This window comes from Tubulanus polymorphus, chromosome 7 (genome assembly GCF_964204645.1).
Source record: "Tubulanus polymorphus chromosome 7, tnTubPoly1.2, whole genome shotgun sequence".
In the NCBI taxonomy this organism is placed as follows: Eukaryota; Metazoa; Nemertea; class Palaeonemertea; order Tubulaniformes; family Tubulanidae; genus Tubulanus; species Tubulanus polymorphus.
The window spans coordinates 849,222-868,765 of record NC_134031.1 but is presented as its reverse complement, the minus strand read 5'-3'; the positions used below and the strand labels follow the sequence as shown (position 1 = coordinate 868,765).

General features: G+C 39.0%; 1 protein-coding gene and 1 non-coding gene across 2 annotated transcripts in view; both read right to left on the bottom strand.

Moving 5' to 3' along the window:
* Nucleotides 1–19,544, bottom strand: part of LOC141908411 (agrin-like) — a 101,550-nt gene that overhangs the window by 16,594 nt on the left and 65,412 nt on the right. Inside the window, exons 6-18 of the mRNA XM_074798454.1 lie at nt 17,696–17,909; nt 17,168–17,193; nt 16,871–16,882; nt 16,293–16,340; nt 11,022–11,237; nt 10,165–10,274; nt 9,282–9,384; nt 8,072–8,166; nt 3,318–3,432; nt 2,786–3,010; nt 1,711–1,834; nt 1,085–1,203; nt 705–860 (exon numbers count right to left, since the gene is read on the bottom strand). Of these exons, the coding sequence (XP_074654555.1) occupies nt 705–860; nt 1,085–1,203; nt 1,711–1,834; nt 2,786–3,010; nt 3,318–3,432; nt 8,072–8,166; nt 9,282–9,384; nt 10,165–10,274; nt 11,022–11,237; nt 16,293–16,340; nt 16,871–16,882; nt 17,168–17,193; nt 17,696–17,909 (1,563 nt within the window). The remainder of the gene's footprint in view (nt 1–704; nt 861–1,084; nt 1,204–1,710; nt 1,835–2,785; nt 3,011–3,317; nt 3,433–8,071; nt 8,167–9,281; nt 9,385–10,164; nt 10,275–11,021; nt 11,238–16,292; nt 16,341–16,870; nt 16,883–17,167; nt 17,194–17,695; nt 17,910–19,544) is intronic.
* Trnaw-cca (transfer RNA tryptophan (anticodon CCA)) lies at nt 13,389–13,460 on the bottom strand. The gene has a single exon. It is a non-coding gene; the product is annotated as a tRNA-Trp (tRNA).

Sequence of the window (19,544 nt, the reverse complement as noted above, 5' to 3'; positions counted from 1 at the left end):
TTTCGGATTAATAAATTATTAAAATTCATTCAATATCAATCAAAATAAAATCATAAAAATGCAGAAGAAATAAATGATACACGAACCGTGAAACAAGTGACAGAAATAGTCGCGTGTTTTAATTAAATAATGCGAATATTTTTTGATTTTAAAAGTCTACGTGAAATAACATGAATGATGGAGACAAGGCGTAAGACACAGAATGAAGAGCAAACATTGATGAAACGATTTGAGTCCGTGGTCTAAAGATGATATCAAATCGCACACTTTGAATAAAACAGAGTCCGAAATATTACCTAGACTAGACTAATTCAACATTTCGACTTTATCCTAACAGTCTTCTTCAGGAATATTAAAATTTCAAAAAGATTATGAAGCACATAATGTCTTTTGGATCTAATTATCTTATTATTTTATTTCAACAAACAGTACATGTATTCCTGAAGATGAGTATCAAGATTTGGTCAAAACGTTGATATTAATATTTTTATTTTTCCTCGAATTACAACCCGCATTAATTCACTCGATGGAACACTTCAGACTCATGATTCTTAGTGTAAGGATTCTATGTAATACAATGAAGAGATTTCCTGTTTGAGAAATAAAACGTTCGAAAAAATAAAACGACGAAAATGATTAAAGAAATTGATGAAACAAAATTTTGAACAAAAAACAACAAACCAGCGGTTGATTTAGACACATACATGATGACATACTTTCACGACAGCATTTAGCATAATTCGGTCCTCGATGACAGTACGTTCCAGCACTGCAAATATCTCTACCGAAACTACAGTCAAACTCGTATCCAGTTTTAGGATTGATCAAAGGTGCATTACCGTCGCATGGTTTACCCATTACTGAAAGCATGTAAACAATGCGAGTATTATTTCAGGATTTTCAGGTTTATCAGGAGGTTGAAAGATCTATCGTATTATCAAGCAACCAGAACTCGGTCCCATTTAATCGTTTAAACAAGGGCTTTTTTCAACCCGCAGTCAAATTACAACCCCATTAAAATGTGGAACTGGAACCATCTGATGATCACATTGAATGAGGCGTTCTGATTGGTGGATGAACTTACTTTGACACTTTCTGATTGGCTGTGGAGTGATTTCCATTTGCGCGTAACAAGCCGCTTCTCGTAGATGACATTTACTCATATAAACTCTGCCATCAGATCCACAAATCTGATTCTCTTTACTGAAAATAATACAATTCTCAAACTTATTCAGATAACGGAGACCTGCAACTCGTTTCATTAGATGGTCATACACGATACTATAATGAAATATTAACAGGCCTCTGTTGTATGTGTGGTTGTACAGCCATTATACGACTTCAGACCAACCATAGACTATTCTAATACTATAAACCAATCCTACTAATTATAACCAGTCAAAGGATTTAAAACGACTGTCACGACTATGCAACTACAGTCAGGGGCGGTTCAAGGGGGACCTTTACGAATTCATCAAATATTTTTCATTTTGTCAACAAACAAAAGCATTTCAGTGCAAGAGTACGCCTTATATTGCCTTTTTGGGCATCAAAGTGTCCTTTTAGAATGCGAAAAGTCCTTTAAAATTGGCCTCTGGGTCCGCCCCTGCTTGGGCTCTGATGTTTTTAGTAGTTGCTTCTCTTCCCTAAATTGCATAACTATGTTAAGTTGAACGTTAAGAATGGTCAAGAAGTTGAATCAGAACGGACCTGTCTTCGTTACAGTTAAAACTACAGATACATTTCGGATACATTTCTGCATCCATGTCACACGTCCCGCCGTATTGACACGTGTCCTCGTCGCAATAGTCGTTGAATGCACCATCACCGGATTCTGTAAATAAATACTGAATAGATTTATTCAAAGTTCATTTGTTATAAATAGGCAATAAAACTTGTGAATTTTCAATAAAATCAATAGACTAAGTTTATTTATAGGTAAAGATCGCTTTAAGCAGTTTCCGTTTTTTCGTTCGTTTAACGGACACAAGACGTTCGAAAAAATCTATTTCAAATTCTAGAACGTTTTGAATACTAGAACTTATTTCTGAAGTTCGTCTGTTAGGCCTATATCGGAAGAGGTAACGTCGAATGAGAATTCAGATGGAAAAAACTTGTGGTGCAAACATTTACCTGTAGCAGAGATAGAGATAGAGAGAGAGAGCGGTGTTTATGTAAGGATTACGACATCCAACAGTGCGCAGCACCCGACACAAGCAGCCAATCAGGAGACAGATACTATCATATATATATATATACATAGTAGTTAAAAAAGAGAGTGATTTGAAAGTAGCTATAAATATAAATAGCGAATATTACAGGAAGCAGATTTTACTAATTTTATACATCTAAAGTAAGAATATTAAACGCGTTCCAAAACGTCGCTGTTCCGACGAAAAAACTACCAAGTCCGCTGAAATACAATAGCCAACTGTTAATACGACGATTGCTATATGTACGTAGGGTCAAGGTCAAGACACGGAATAGGTCAAGGTCAAGGTCAAAGGAAAAGCGAGAAACGAAAAATGTCGTTGAATTACGTGCGACGAGGAGAAGAAAATGAAAATGATGAAAATAACGAGGAAAAGAAAGAAAAGATGAACATCAGTAAAAATCGGAAATAACTATTTACTAGAATTTGCAATGTTCATCCGTGAGTTAACTAGAATAATAGTTACAACAATGACTAGTAGATGTCAGTGTGCTTGTGTGCATGAATTATCATAATGAAGCTGATATAGTGAGCGTTTAAAGCAACAGAAGCAACAGGCGATTGGCTCCTTACCTCCTGAACCGGCTCCTGAGTTCGAATCGTCATCGCAGGCTCCTCTGTGTAATAACTCTTTATGCGAGTTGATACAAGCGGCTCGTAATAGTTCGCATTCATTGTCGTAAGTGACGACATCGCTGCCGCAAACAGGGTCCAACATCGGAGGACATTCCTGAGGACAAACACATTTACCATTCTCACACCGTGACGAGTAACGACAAACGATATTCTCACATTGGTCTGAAAACATTCGATACGTGTTATACATACAAAATAGAATGTAGCAGTTAAAAAATGTTACTGTCAAAATAAGAAGAGACTCCAGACGAATGGAATCATTATGCTTCATTATCTTATCGTTCGTCCCAAATGAATTCTCTTTCAACCATGGTCGCAGGTTTCGAGGGAGGTAGTCACATAGAGGTAGGCACGTGGAGGCGGTAGTATGGAGGTAGTCACAGGGAGGTGGGAGTTATGGAGGTAGTCACAGGGAGGTGGGAGAATGGAGGAATGTGAAGGGAGGTAATGTTTATGAGATCATACTAACCACATGGACCATGATGAGCTAGAATAATGAACTGTTGTTTTCTACAAGAAGCGATCCTCAAATGACATTCGTTTTCGTAAGTGACGCCATCAGTTCCGCAAACCTTTGCGTCAACCTAACATAAAAACCGCATTCATAATTACAAAACAGCAGTGATTATCATCAGCAACCAGATTATCATCAAGACTCGGTACTCATCTGTAGAGGGTTGATTTGATATTCAATTTAATGATAATTAAAGATAATAAATGTTAATAATATGTTAGTAAGATGATATCCATGGAGTTTATGTGCTTTTTTAGTACATGTTCGTATTATGTATAACATAATATTTGTTGCCATGGAAGTATAGAAATCGATAATTTTAACAGGTTGTCATGACTGCAACTTATGATGTTGATCTTAATGGAATCTTTATGTAAAACTAACCGATCATGTTTGGCTGTATACCGTGGTTCTGGATCGCGCTGTTTAAAACACGGTGTTACAATGACGCCGCCAACACCGTTCCCCCCAACGTTGAATAAGATTAACTAATTTCTATTGTAACCATGGATACAATTAGGGCGTATTTTCCCCTGGGGAACAATTCAAATACTATTTTCACTATTGAGACGTTTTAAATTCGGTTCTGTCAATAGAGAATGATTGGAAGTGTGATTAATTAGATTTTAACTGCGGTATTCAAACAATGGCTTTAAAACCACCATTAATCTGCATATACACGTGTGTATTACACGGGTATCAGACTCGGAGCCGACCAGAATAAAAGGCCCGGAGCCACTCCTAGAGTTTCAGTCCCGGAGACACCCTAGAACTGTCCCTGAGTAGTGAACAAACCCTGGGTATTGTAAATGAATTACCACGCCTGACTGGTCACGACAGCTAAACAGTCACCACAGACAAGCACTTTCTGTCACTACGACTGTGTGGTCTATTTGTTAGGACAGAGGGTTCGCACACTGGAGGTCCCAGGTTCGAATCCGCCAGGCCAGGCTTAATGGAAAATTCATATCAGGGCTATTGGCAGTTCGTAATAAGTATCGGTAGTGGCAATTTTCTGATAGGAACCAATGTACATTTCTGAGGCTAAATTTTATTTTGAATTTTTTGTCAATACATCTAGTCTGGGGGGCCATAGATAAATAAAAATCTGAAATAAAGAACTTCTCTCGAATATAAGCAGCCCTCCCGGAGTATAGAGTCAGTATACAGCCATACATTGACGATGTTTATAATGAGACAGCGAAGCGATTGAAGCTGATGAAGACGGGCGATAGATTTTACACCCACAGAAATGTGGACAATGCGAGATTGCTTCACAATATCAATATATTCAATAGTTTGATAAACAATTTCAGAACGAATAATTTTTCGGTGATTTTCGACACAAAGTCTGTGATTCTGTGAAATACATTCAGTGAGATTCACTTTCACGAACATTTCCACAAAAATCGTATCCGTCACAACCATTGATAAAACATTCTTGATCCATGTTGTAAAGATGATATGAAATCCAACACTAAGGATAAAAAGAGTTTGAAATGTCTCCTTGAGTTAATATTAATCGGTGTTTGGACTGAATCTATATAGATGTCTTTAGGAATTGAGGATATTCGATACGTACAGCTTAAAGAAACATTTCAGACTCTAAATCTTTCATAGTGGGATTCTTGTATCATCGTAGTCCGTCGTGGTCGATGTCGTACGTTCAGTCAGGACGGTCTGGTCCAGTCAGCAGGGTAGCGGGTTCAGGACGGTCTGGTCCAGTCAGCAGGGTAGCGGGTTCAGGACAGTCTGGTCCAGTCAGCAGGGTAGCGGGTTCAGGACTGTCTGGTCCAGTCAGCAGGGTAGCGGGTTCAGGACTGTCTGGTCCAGTCAGCAGGGTAGCGGGTTCAGGACTGTCTGGTCCAGTCAGCAGGGTAGCGGGTTCAGGACGGTCTGGTCCAGTCAGCAGGGTAGCGGGTTCAGGACAGTCTGGTCCAGTCAGCAGGGTAGCGGGTTCAGGACGGTCTGGTCCAGTCAGCAGGGTAGCGGGTTCGGGACGGTCTGGTCCAGTCAGCAGGGTAGCGGGTTCAGGACAGTCTGGTCCAGTCAGCTGGGTAGCGGGTTCAGGACTGTCTGGTCCAGTCAGCAGGGTAGCGGGTTCAGGACGGTCTGTTCCAGTCAGCAGGGTAGCGGGTTCAGGACGGTCTGGTCCAGTCAGCAGGGTAGCGGGTTCAGGACTGTCTGGTCCAGTCAGCAGGGTAGCGGGTTCAGGACGGTCTGGTCCAGTCAGCTGGGTAGCGGTTTCAGGACTGTCTGGTCCAGTCAGCAGGGTAGCGGGTTCAGGACGGTCTGTTCCAGTCAGCAGGGTAGCGGGTTCAGGACGGTCTGGTCCAGTCAGCAGGGTAGCGGGTTCGGGACGGTCTGGTCCAGTCAGCAGGGTAGCGGGTTCAGGACGGTCTGGTCCAGTCAGCAGGGTAGCGGGTTTTGAGGTAGAGAGCGCAAGTAAAATAGATTTGTAACTGTATAGACACAAAGAGAGCGAGAGATAGAGAAAATATAGTTTAAAATGCGATATATTGATAATATTGAAATAGATGTCTGAGAAAACGCTGACGAATGCTACACCGTCACACAGAGTGTAACGTGTGAAATTAACGGCAACCGTTTCGTTCAGATAATGTTCATATTCAACACGATTCGCTCACGTTTACAACACGAATTGTTGTGCGAAGTGTTTTTGATGGTTTCATTAAATGCGAACTACATCTCTACATCTGAGCGTATCTCAAAACACAGCCGTGCCTTAGTCATTACATTAGTAAGCGTTCGATCAGTATGATGCACCGTTTGGTAAATGGTAAATTTCTGAGAAGGTACTGAGTTATTTTGGATGCTGGATAGTTATATGCTCGAGTAAGTAGTATGGATAATGGATAGTTTGCATGCTGAGATGGTCATTGTATTACATGTATTGGGGACGAGACTGAATCTTGTAAGAAAAACGAGGCCCCAGTTTCACAAAAAAAAAGTTCACAAAAGTTCGAAATGTTGAGCGAATCAAAAACACCATTTGACTTAGAATTCTCTACAACTTTTTTATAAAACTGGGACCAAACACCGATCTTTCTATTCGGTAGACAAATGTTGATAATTTTGACCTTTTTTTCTCAAACAATGTTTCTTCTAAAATACTAAACATTACAGTATTTCCTTAAATCAGCCAACCAGATATAGGCAACTGGATTCAGTCAACTGGAATCAGCCAACTCTATTCAGCCAACTTGATTCAGCCAACTGAACACAGCCAACTATAGAATCAGATGCAAATAGGTCAAACATGCAACCGACATCAACAAGAAACGATATCAAAAATATTGAAAAAAAACATGAAGACTTTTGAACGAATGATTTTCGATGTGCACTTTACACATTGAGCACAATCCTAACCTCTGCATGCTCATAGCCCGGTATCTAAAACACACACCAGCATCATTCAGGGGAAAAATACAAAAAATACATTCATATGAAACACGATGAAAGACACATTTTATATCAGATTATTGATTGTTAGTTGTCGGTCACTGAAACAAATCCATGCTGTTAATGATCACATATAGAATGGTTATACACGTTCAGATGCGTTAAAAATACACTTTGTGAATTCAAAATAAACACAATATTTCTACTGGCGACGGCCATATCCTCGTGATTAAAACGCCCTCTAGCGGCGTAACTGGACATTAACGTTAACATACGTATTCTAAAGATGTTAGTAAATCTATATGAAAGGTTTATATGACAATACGATGAACTTAGAGAACAGACTTTAAAGAAATAAAGATATAATAAGTAAAATCAAACAGTTGATGGCTTATAGTTTATTCTCATCTCAAGTTTCAAAGTTTATTAAAACTCCATCATCAGAGAATCAAAAATTCAGTTCATATTTTTTTGGTTTCGCTGATGATGCAGTTTAAAAAAACTGCTGAGATCAAAATAAAGATATGTTAGTAAAATCAATTAACTCTTCAGTTAAAGCATACACAGGACGGAGCTGTTACTGTAACGGTTTGTCGTACACGGGACAAACACGTGTTCTTTAAAGTAGTTTTGATATCAAGAGGATTTGAACAGAAATAAAGTGGGAATCAATGAAATACGAAATATTATACATGAAGAACAAGAATCTTACATTTTCAGACTTCTAACAAACCAACGATAGTAAAAATTGAAAGCAAAGTATAGAGAGATTAGAGAAATACAGAGAGATCGAGTAAGAGTGAAGGAATTCGTTTTAATCAACTCTTAACACAAGACGTTTCGCTAACACGGGAAGTACGTACTTAATCTAGCACAGCTTTAAAGCTTTATTAAACACGTAGTTTAATACAAATTCACACAAATCGTTAGTTAAGCTGATTCACTAATGACATCATCACAAACTATGAATGTTATTGTTATATTGTTAATTATAGGCAGCTATTTTAAACCTATAGTTATACGATATCGTAACGAAGCCAGCGCCACAGTTCTCAACTAATTCTGACTGTTTATAGAATTATTTCAATGTTTTAACTCGAGAGTGCGTGGTGAGAACTGTTGAACTGGATCCTGGATCTAACTTTGCGGTCGCAGAAAGAATCAATTCCTAAATCGAGTAATGATATTAATTGATTTATGATGAAATTATGCATCGATTTAAGAGTTCAGCCTTTTCGTTGAAACTGGACCCTGATATTGAATGCCTCAATATTTGACGTACTCACCTGGACACAACTCGTTGGACAGATACATTTATGACCTCCTTCTTCTCTTGCTTCGCACATTGAATAGTATTCGCATTGATGATGCCCGCAACCATCTACAAATATACGAGATTATTTTTACACAATTTATCATTATAAACTCCCTAAAGAGAATTCACTTTCTAGGATCAAACAAGACATCTTAATATTAATAAAAAGACTACACTTTACAATAGAAGAACATATACAGTATCATAAAAATAACAAACCAACACACGAAAGGCAGAATACCCCCCAATCCGCCAACCCCCCCCCCCCCCAGAAAAAAATGTAGTTATGCAAATATCAGACTGGAATGGATGAGAGATGTGTAAATTGCTCTCTGATTGGGAAATGAAGGCACGAGACATTTTTCTTTTCTGATTGAAATCATCGCTCGATCGTCTCACTATCAAAATAAATCAAATTCGATGCGATAGAAATACGTAGTGACAGTAAAAGGGTTAACTCATTTAGCGAGAGAGAAACTCTTAGAGTGCTTTTCGCATAATTCGGTTATTGTTGCGGTTTTATCCGATGTGTCGGTAACTATGTTAGTAAATCCATTAGCGAGCCAGTGTTTTAATCTGAAAACTGTGCATACCGTGTGCATGCGCCGTGGCGCGGGTTTTCAGCCCCTGAGGTTCTCAGGAAACTAGATTTACTATAAATGCAGATTGACTGTTAATGATGAACAAACGGACAGGACGACTGGCGGTAAGTGTAAGAATAAACAACTTGTGCAGCAGAAAACTGGAATTATCAATACCCTTCATAGGACCGACTAACTGACTGACTCGTTACAGCCTTTGCGTGTTAATCAGGGAACTACATGGAACCACATATACATTAACGCTGTATCAACATTCATCCTCCTAACAACAATCACCTATCATTAAAGAGATGGACCGCCGATAGTTTCACGGTAAACACAATATTTCGGTTTGATTGCAATAATGGCGACTTCTTGTTTTCAACGAGGACAACAATTCAAACTTAATCGTTTTAAGCTTTAACTTCTCAACAGATAGCTTTTTCCAGCTGCCGCGGGAAAACGCCCGTAAAACACAGACAAATTGGCCCCGAACTGGAAAACGTGGAATTCTCGATGACAGATTTAATGACTTATCAATGACTAATTTAGGACTGAAGGACATTGATATTGACGCCCCCTAGCGATTTTAATACGCACCACACGCTCCGGTATGCTTCAAGCGAACGTCTGTATTTTTCTCGCAATTTTCAGCTTTCATTTTACACTCGTTCTCGTAGGTTATTCCATCCATACCACAAACCTGTATAAATATATAACAGCGAATATAACGGGTCTGACACAGGACGAGGGAAGAACAACCGGGTGTATTCATTATCGTGACTGTCAAGGGCGGGGATAGAAAAGGAATGGCATTCCTCGGAACAAGTAGTTGCGCCGAAAGCCGCATGCAGGCGTTAGAAATTTCCGAAGAAATATATTTTGCAAATTTGTACAGGTTTTAACGAGCTAGACAACTTGTCTAGATAAAAAGGGCTGGCAACCTCAATGGGAAGTCAGGGGCCCGAACCACATAGATCCACCCCATATGATGCGACAGTCATGATTTATAAAAAACACTATATCCGCGTTGAAGCGATGAAGAGAGAATTCATTATTCCTGAAGATGACTATTAGGATATAGTCGAAACGCTGAATAAACTACACTAGCTCAAGGAATACAGTATTCCTGAAGATGACTATTAGGATATAGTCGAAACGTTGAATAAACTACACTAGCTCAAGGAATACAGTATTCCTGAAAATGACTATTAGGATATAGTCGAAACGTTGAATAAACTACACTAGCTCAAGGAATACAGTATTCCTGAATATGACTATTAGGACTAAGTCTAAACGTTGAATAAGCTCAAAGTAACATTTTCGGACTTCTTTGTAGGGGATTCTCTCTTCATGATGTGACTGTGTTGTTTGTGTGTATGATATCATCATCTTACCGAGAAAATCCATCAGCGATTATGATAAATGATGTATATATACATATATCATGTTGATGATACAGAGGATCAATATTTGCACTTACTGGATTAAAATCGTTCGGACACGTCGGACATTGACAATGCGGCTGGTTATTGAGAACAACGCAAACCGCGTAGCTTCCACATTTATGATCGATACAAGGTCGTTTATCAGCTGAAATAAACCCAAAATAAATACAGACATTGAAAACAGACGACACCGTCCCGGGAGGAGTTCATCATTCTTTACCCGCGCATATATTTTCTATACTAGATTATTTACCCCTAAGGACAAACGGAAACTTGATTCGATGTGTTGTGATGTAAATTGCGTGACCGTCACGTTTTCTGCACTTTTTAATTGCGCAGCGCAAAAACTGAGAGGCGGAAATATTGACTTAATAGAACAAAAACAGAAAATGTTTTATTGTTATCATTATTAGAATTATTAAGTGTTTGCTACCACTCAGCTCTCGTGTGCCCTTCAGCCCCCCCCCTGGGCCACACAGCTCCTATGTCCCACAACCCCACTGTACCCCTCAGCCCTCCTGTACCCCTCAGCCCCCCTGGGCCCACAGCTCCTATGTCCCACAGCCCCACTGTGCCCCTCGGCCCTCTTGTGCCCTCAGCTCTCCTGTGCCCCTCAGCCCTCCCGTGCCCTCAGCCCTCCTGTGTCCCTCAGAAAAGAAACGGCATTCAGTTCTGTAGTTTTATTGGTTGAAATTAGATTCCAAAGTTGAAACATCAAAATGAGTCAAATTGAACGGACAACGAGTAATCGATGCTACACAGTTTACAACAACTGACTGAACCGTTAATAAACTGAACAAACAAGAGACATTGATGTCAGAAATAGAGAAACAGCAACTTTTAACGAATATTCACGACGTCATCGGAAACGCGTTACATAAAAAAAACTTACTGCAAGGCGCCATGAAGTCGACAGTGATGTCGTTTTTATTGAGACAAGCCTGTCTCCTCAATTCACATACATTGTCGTAGGTGAGTCCATCTGAACCACAAACCGGACGGATAACTGGTGAACACTCATCTGGACATGAACATCTCGGTTTACCTCGTCTGTCAACCCGACACTCTTCACCGGGATTACACGCTACTGAATTACACGGATTTACACCTGAAAATCAATCAGTTTCATTTCTTATTATCACCGAATCGTCTCAATAAATACTACATTATATCATATATATATATATATATATATATATATATATATATATATATATATATATATATATATATATATATATATATATATATATATATATATATATATATATATATATATATATATATATATATATATATATATATATATATATATACCACGATTGGTAGAACACTATATCCGTGTTGACGCGATGAGGAGAGAATCCCACAATGATAATAAAAAGTCCGAAAAAGAAACTTCGAGATAGTAGTTTATTTCAACGTTTCGACTATATCCTAATAGTCATCTTCAGGAAATGAAGATGACTTTTCCTGAAGATGACTATTAGGATATAGTCGAAACGTTGAAATAAACTACTATCTCGAAGTTTCTTTTTCGGACTTTTTATTATCATTGTGGGATTCTCTCCTCATATATATATATAGCATATATTCACACATTGAAACAACAATATTCTTATATATTGAGAATGATGGACGTGAACCTGAATCACTGGGTCTTTTCGTAGAAAATCCCGCGATAAAAAGACGAATTGTGAGTATATTTAACTGCAGCTTTATTCCTCTAGCCATCGTCGGGTAGAAGATTTCGTCTATTTGATTGTGGGATTGTCTACGTCACTCGTCTTACACGGAAACTGTGTATGATCTCGATCAGTATGTGCAGTGTCTCGTCTAGACGAAGTTTCGCGACTTCGATAGAAACTGTATTTTATATGTGAGAATGTAATGCGAGTCCAATCCAATCATTGCCTTAATGATCTCAAACACGTATTTACGACTGGCTCAGACTAGCCTTCTTTAAAAAATCCACTGCAACAAGGCAACAAGGCGTTTCGACTCGGAGTAGTTTGCTTGCCGCAACAGTCAGGTCTTTTGCAAAGAAATGCATACTGTATCGGGCCCCAGCTAACAGGCTACTGTGGTCTCAGTAGGTTATAGTAAGATGGACGGATTGATCTTGAAAATATGTTTTGCCCCCAAGCCACTGGGTGCTGTTCTATTTCTTGATTATCGATCCTAACATAGATAAAGCGGTGATAAAAATTGTGGTTTTTACTGAGAAACCAAACATCACTTCATGTTACACAATAACATTGACGTGTTAGAATTCTCGCCGACGCTCACTTGGGGCATGAAATATATAACAGTTTCAAATTCTATAGTTACACATCGTGTATAGGCCAGGAGCTGTCTGCCCTAAACTACAACACCAATCAATCAATTCTAACAGCCTGACTGGAATTAATTAATAGTGATTAAGTTACTTGTAATCAGATATTATTTATTGATGCAACTAAATATGCTTAAAGGAATGTTTTTTTAGAATTTAAATACAACAAGTTTACCAACAAGGCGCGTCTAATCAATGTTTTCATAAGCTGGGACTCTACGTCAAGAAGCGTTATCGTTCTATGCAATATAATACGATTGATGAAACACTCTGAGTCCGTGTTGTAAAGATTATATAACGAGAATCCTAACATCTTAAAGAGTCTGAAATGTTTCCATGAGCTAGTAGTCTATTCGACGTCTCGACTTTATTCTTGAATTCCTTGTAGATGACTATTAGGATATATATAGTTAAAACGTTTAAGAAATGAACTACTAACTTACAATGAAATATTTCTGACTGTTTTTATCGTGGAATTGAATGATACCGAGATACCCCAGCTACATGTGACGAGTCATAATCAAATAATACACGTATGTGCACTTGACGACCTTTTACCGCGATTTTATTCTCGAATTCGTGCTATACTGACCATGTTAGGTTGATATAGAGCTGATGAGGTTCATTTCGAGCACACACAAACACACACTCACACACACAGCGGGTATAGTTTTAACCGAGCCTGATATTAAACATCAGTTGATTCAATGTCAAGGGAATGAACGTCAAATAAACTCAATCTGACGTTTATTCGCGCAATGGTTCATGAATTATTTGTATTCGCGCAACAAGAACCGGACGTGACTCGAAAACATTTTTATATCGTTATTGATTGAATGTTTTAACCATTTCGTGGCCGAGAAAAAAATCCCTTCATGAATCTATGAGCAGAAATAAATCTAACAAATTGAAAAAAAAAAACAATGACCCCGACGTGATTCGAACACGCAACCTTCTGATCTGGAGTCAGACGCGCTACCGTTGCGCCACGGAATCGATTGGTTACACATGCAAATTATATGCAAATTATTCAATTCGACTTGATTTTTGCGTACAATGAGTAAACGCAGTGAAAACTTCTGATAAACTGTAGATTTTCATAGATGTTTTTGCGGCAATCCTACGTTTGGATTAGTACCGCGCAAAAAGCGTCTAGGAGACACAGATGACGCGATCTTCAGAAGGCTTAAGCCGCCATCACCCTTGGGAGAAAGGAGATTGTTTATGACTGATGCAGTAGTGTCAGCTTTTTGTCATGACTAGAATCTATTCGGTGGCTCGATTGTGACTGATGGACATTCTGCGGTCTTGGATAAATATTTAAACTATCTCCAGCCTTATATGTGACAGGAATACATGGACGTATAAACGGAAACAGCTTTCTATCGCTTCCCCTGAATACAAACAAGGAAACATAGTTTTCCATCGCTTCCTCCTGTAAGCAAACAGGGGAAACATAGTTTCCCATTGTTTCGTCCTGTATCCGATGATACAAAAACAATGAATCGACAAATAGTCAATGTGAAACAATGAATCATAGTTATTCGTCCTGATTTCTGACGGTTAAATCTCACGCTCTATGAAGCAGATACTCGGCTATTTGCTTATCGGACTAGAAGTAGATTTAATATGGATGTTGATCGTTGGTACGGAGTGGATGAAGACACATGGCTGGAGGGCTTGCCGCCAGATACCATAACAACATCTTACAATATCTCATCAATATCAATCTAATATCCTAACCATTTTTATCCAGTTATGAAGAAATAGCAACAGTTTTGAAAATGGCTTATCATAATATCTAAGTCGAAACGTTAAGATAAGATAACTCATAATGGCGTTTAGCTATCGGTTGTGGGTTTTCTTTTGATACTGCACCGTTGCGTTACTTGTCTATGACAACCAAGCATTGATAATGTTTAGGCTTTTGATATCAGATAATGCCTAATCAAATCAATGTACTAATAGATCCAGTTCCACAGTTAGAGTCGACTTTTAGTTAAAATTGGTTGAGTTTCAATGTTTTAACTACGAGTCAAATCTTAACTAACTCTCAACTGTGGAACCGGGCCTTGAAGAAAGGGACAGAAAAATAGTCTCCATTTTTGTCGATATCCCGGGATATAAGATTGTTGTTTCAATGTGAATATTACCATGAACACGCTATAAATGATTAATCAATGATGGCAGACGTGATTTCATGATATGTTCATTATATTAAAACAGTTTAAACAGAAGGCAAAATGTCGATATGAATTTCTATTAGAAGCTAAGTGAGGAGATATATATATATAGAGCAGGACACAGTTCCACAGTCCGATTCCGCTAGGCCCAGTTCCAAAGTCCGACTCCCGCTAGGCCCAGTTCCACAGTCGTTACTTCAGAGTGGTCTCGAACCTTTAGACAGGACTCAACTCGTTTGATTGACTATAAAACTATGATAGTCCTAGACTGGTTTATATCTAAGCCACTATCGTATCGTGCAACTAATCGCAGGAGTTAAATCTAATCTATCCTGGGATTCGGTTCCACAGGTGTGGACTAGGATAAATGGACTTTTAAATAACTGAAAAATTAAGTATTTTCATGCCTAGAGTCAAACCTCGCCATTAACTGTGGAACTGTGTCCAGAGTGATTTCTACCTATCATAGCCCTACTATACACATAGGCAGCGCCTGGGTAGGTCTGGGATCCCTCTAGACTAAAACATTGGTTTTTGGCCCTAATAATGATAATCAACATCAATATATTGAGTTATGGAATTAACTGACATTTATCTAATTAAATTAATGTCTATATTGATTTAAATATTGCGACTTCTGACCAATCAACACTGACAACACTCGATCATTAGCTATACCTGAAAGAGAACTGGTCTAGATTTTGGTGAATGTTGGTGAAGAAAGTTTGGAAAAAAATGGATGAAGTCGATGGAAACTGTATTTTACATGTAAGAATATGATGTGAGGATCGTGGGGTTGCGGAGCGCCCCCTAGTGGAGGGTTAGAGAAGCTGTTGTGAGGTACTGAGATGTTTACAATATGTAGCTGAAAGGTAGAGAGAAATCACAAGAAAGAGATTCAACCACTCTTTAACCATAATTACCAACCACAACGCCTCCTACCGGCGGAATATTGGAAAAGCACCTTGGCTGACTTCAAAAGTTGGCTAAAGTTTATCTGGTGGATGAATTCCATAGCAGCAATGGAAATAACATTGATGCCATGGTATTTGTCCAATAGATAACTTTAACAACCACGTTTCGAGCAACAAGCCCCTAGTGTTGGTAAAAACAATTAAAAAGATGATTTCATTGTAGCATAGTTTTTTCGATAACAGTGCGCGAAGTTTTGTTCTAAAAATGCGACGATATTTTGGCAAAAATAAAATGAAACGAAGAGAATTTATTTCAGTACAGAGTATAATATAATATATCATATATGTATGGGTTTTGATCAGCCTCAGTTCCGAGATAGTGCAAATTGTTTTATTGTATCATTGCCATTTCGATGACGTCACGCGACGACGTCATAGAGAATGACCTTGATTGTGAGGTGAATGTCATACATATATGGGTGATCAGAAAAAGTGTCAAATCTTCGCAGTGATTTTGATTTTTTGAATTTTATAACGGTTTTAACGGTTATTCTTTTTTTCAACGTTTTATCGATACCGTTTTGACTCAGAATAAAACAGAATTTGACGCCACTGCGAAAATCAGATCATTCTGATAAATGTTGATTTTATAAAGTGAAGTAGTGAGTGGATAGTGTTGGCAACAGCAAAGTTTTTAAGTAACACTAAAACACGGAAAGTGAGGGGATTACCAGGTTTAACAAACTGGTCATCGGCGGCAGTACCTTCCACAGGTTTGTCTGGCAGGAAAAATCAAAGGGCGGACATAAGTTAAGTTATATATTAAAAACAACACGAGTTTTAGAAACAAACATCATGAACCTGAAAGCAAAGATTAATCGTTAAAACCACACACTCCTGCGCCGTGTACGGGATGCCTGGCTGGAAATATAACAGGACGCGCACTTCATCGAACACAACAATTAGTGATCAATCTATGATTGCCAGGCAACGGGATTAAAATATGATTAAAAGCTCGTAAATCAAAGATAAATGAATCGGTTATTAATGGTTACATTGCCTGATTGGATCGAGATACGTTAGAAGATCAATCAAGCGCCTCGATTCGCTTAGGTTTAATACTTTTATTGATAAGATTTAGTTTTGTGCTCGAAAGTGATTGGATTATATTCAATGCGAAAACGCTATTTTCGATTGGTTAGAATCTTTTTTCCGAAGCTTCGACGAAAGGCGTTAAAGTTATTTTGCTTGTGCTGTTATTTTGCTCGCGCAAAACGTTATTGTTATTTTAACGATTTTTCATTTTTACCTGACAGGAAAACTAAAACGGAGGAAATATAATAAATATTCTATGAAAAATCCGCCAAAGGTGAAAAGGAGGCGACGCGATGGAGGTTTTTCAGCTGACGAAAAAAGAATGCAATCGCTGTTTCTAGATTGGAGTTCCGATAATGCGGTAAATCACGAATTCGAATCGTGTGATTTGAATTAAATTACGATGGATTGTTCTCCGATGTTTCTCAATTCCACGCAGCTCTAGTTTAGTGAACAATCACTGATTATTTAGACTTCACCGCTTTCGCTTAAAGCGATCGGTAGAATTTACCTGACGATACCGGAGAATTTAAAGAGCTGATAATAGGAGATGAAAATAGGCGTCAATTCAATTCAATTTGATCGTCAATACGACATGCGCTAATTCGTGTTGACGTGTCGGTTTGACTGGAAATCAGCTGTCAATATTCATAGAAATATCTACGTGTTTTAGTTAGTTTTCATAACTTGGACAGATTTCGATTAAAACTTAAACTTTTTTCCATAAGATCAATCAACTACAGCAACTCTGATGCATGGAATTGATAGAATTTCTATTTATGAGTTTTTATGAGAAAATTTAATTTTGATTTCCGTCGCAAAACGAAATACACACTGAATACAATAAAATTCTTCATAATTTAGACAGATTTCGTGTATAACTTATATTTCTTTTTCTTAAATAAAATATTATTTCTAGCTATTTGATGTTTTTTTAGGTATGAGAAAACCTCATTTTCAATTCCGTCGCAAAATGAAATACACACTGAATACAAATACTCGATCGTGTATTTTGTGTTGTTTCGATATGATCACTTACCAGTGCAAGCTCCGTGGTATAGAATCCCGCAGACTTTTACTCAGTTTACAAGCTTCGCCTGTCATTATACACTCATTACTGTACGTATTACCATCATTAGCGCAGACGGGAGCGTACTCATCCGTACATACGACTGGACACCTACAAACCGGCTTCCTATCGTTATCCAGACGACATACTTGATTCACCTCGCACACATGGTCGTGACACGGATCTGAAACATATGTAAGAAAATAAACCCGAAAATTAGACACAATTGATGTATAAACATTTTGTTGTTTTCTTCCCCTTTGTTTATGATTTGTTTGTTCTAAGGGTAGCCGGGTTACGCGGCCTTCGGGCTTACCTGCCAGCAACGCCCATACAGTGTACGGGCAAATTTTTGTGAAATGATAACTCAATAGTATCCCTTATATTATGCTAATGAAGATTATAGTATATAGAAATACATCGGTGATGTGTGGCGGTCACCAATCGGTTACACGACACGATTTGTGTGTCACCAGCCGAAATAGCTCAGTTGGGAGAGCGTTAAGACTGAAGATCTAAAGGTCCCTGGTTGATCACCTTTGAGGCCATTTATTCATTTTTCGGCATTCTTTGATCAACATTCAAAACAATATACTCGCTCGATTTATACTAAATTGCCTGATTTAATATACGCAGCGTTACCGGGTGCAATGAATATCGATTCATAAAGATATATATAAAAATATGTTTATATATATATATACCCATTTATTTCCGCGCGAAAATCCCTGAATGAACTGAACCGAAGAGAAAGAAGAAGCAAGAGAAGAGAGAGGGAAGGAGGGAGAAGGGAGAAGGAGAGGGAGAGGGAGAGGGAGAGGGAGAGGGAGAGGGAGAGGGAGAGGGAGACGGAGAGAGGGAGAGGGAGAGGGAGACGGAGAGAGGGAGAGGGAGAGGGAGAGGGAGAGGGAGAGGGACGGAGAGAGGGAGAGGGAGAGGGAGAGGGAGACGGAGAGGAGGGAGAGGGAGAGGGAGAGGGAGAGGGAGAGGGAGAGGAGAGGGAGAGGGAGAAGGAGAGGGAGAGGGAGAGGGAGAGGGAGAGGGGAGGAGACGGAGAGAGGGAGAGGGAGAGGGAGAGGGAGACGGAGAGAGGGAGAGGGAGAGGGAGAGGGAGACGGAGAGAGGGAGAGGGAGAGGGAGAGGGAGAGGGAGAGGGAGAGGGAGAGGGAGAGGGAGACGGAGAGAGGGAGAGGGAGAGGGAGAGGGAGACGGAGAGAGGGAGAGGGAGAGGGAGAGGGAGACGGAGAGAGGGAGAGGGAGAGGAGAGGGAGAGGGAGAGGGAGAGGGAGAGGGAGAGGGAGAGGAGAGGAGGGAGAGGGGGAGAGGGAGAGGGAGAGAGGGAGAGGGAGAGGGAGAGAGGGAGAGGGAGAGGGAGAGAGAAAGAAGAGAAAGTTTCATCGCGTATAATGTCAAATGTGAGTTGCACGTATTGTTTAATACGTTTTTAATTCACTGTCACTTTTATTCATCGAATTCATCACAAACTAAATTTTCATTGAATGAGAAACTATAACATTCGATCGACATTTCCCTCGAATGAAAACAGCACTTATAGACACAACGATGCAGTTATTTCTGTTATAGAGCGCGAAGAAAAAATACTGTTGGCATTTCATACGACACACAAACCGATTACGACATTTACGAACGTAGTTTAAACGGTGACATTTACTGATGTTGCATTTGATGATTAATCTTATATTTTTGAATGAACATAATCGGTCTAATTGTATTAACCTAGGAATTCCATCGATTTGTAGCCTATAGTCTAGCGAGACCAGCTGTGTGATGATCGCTTTAGAATTGAAAAAAATATTTT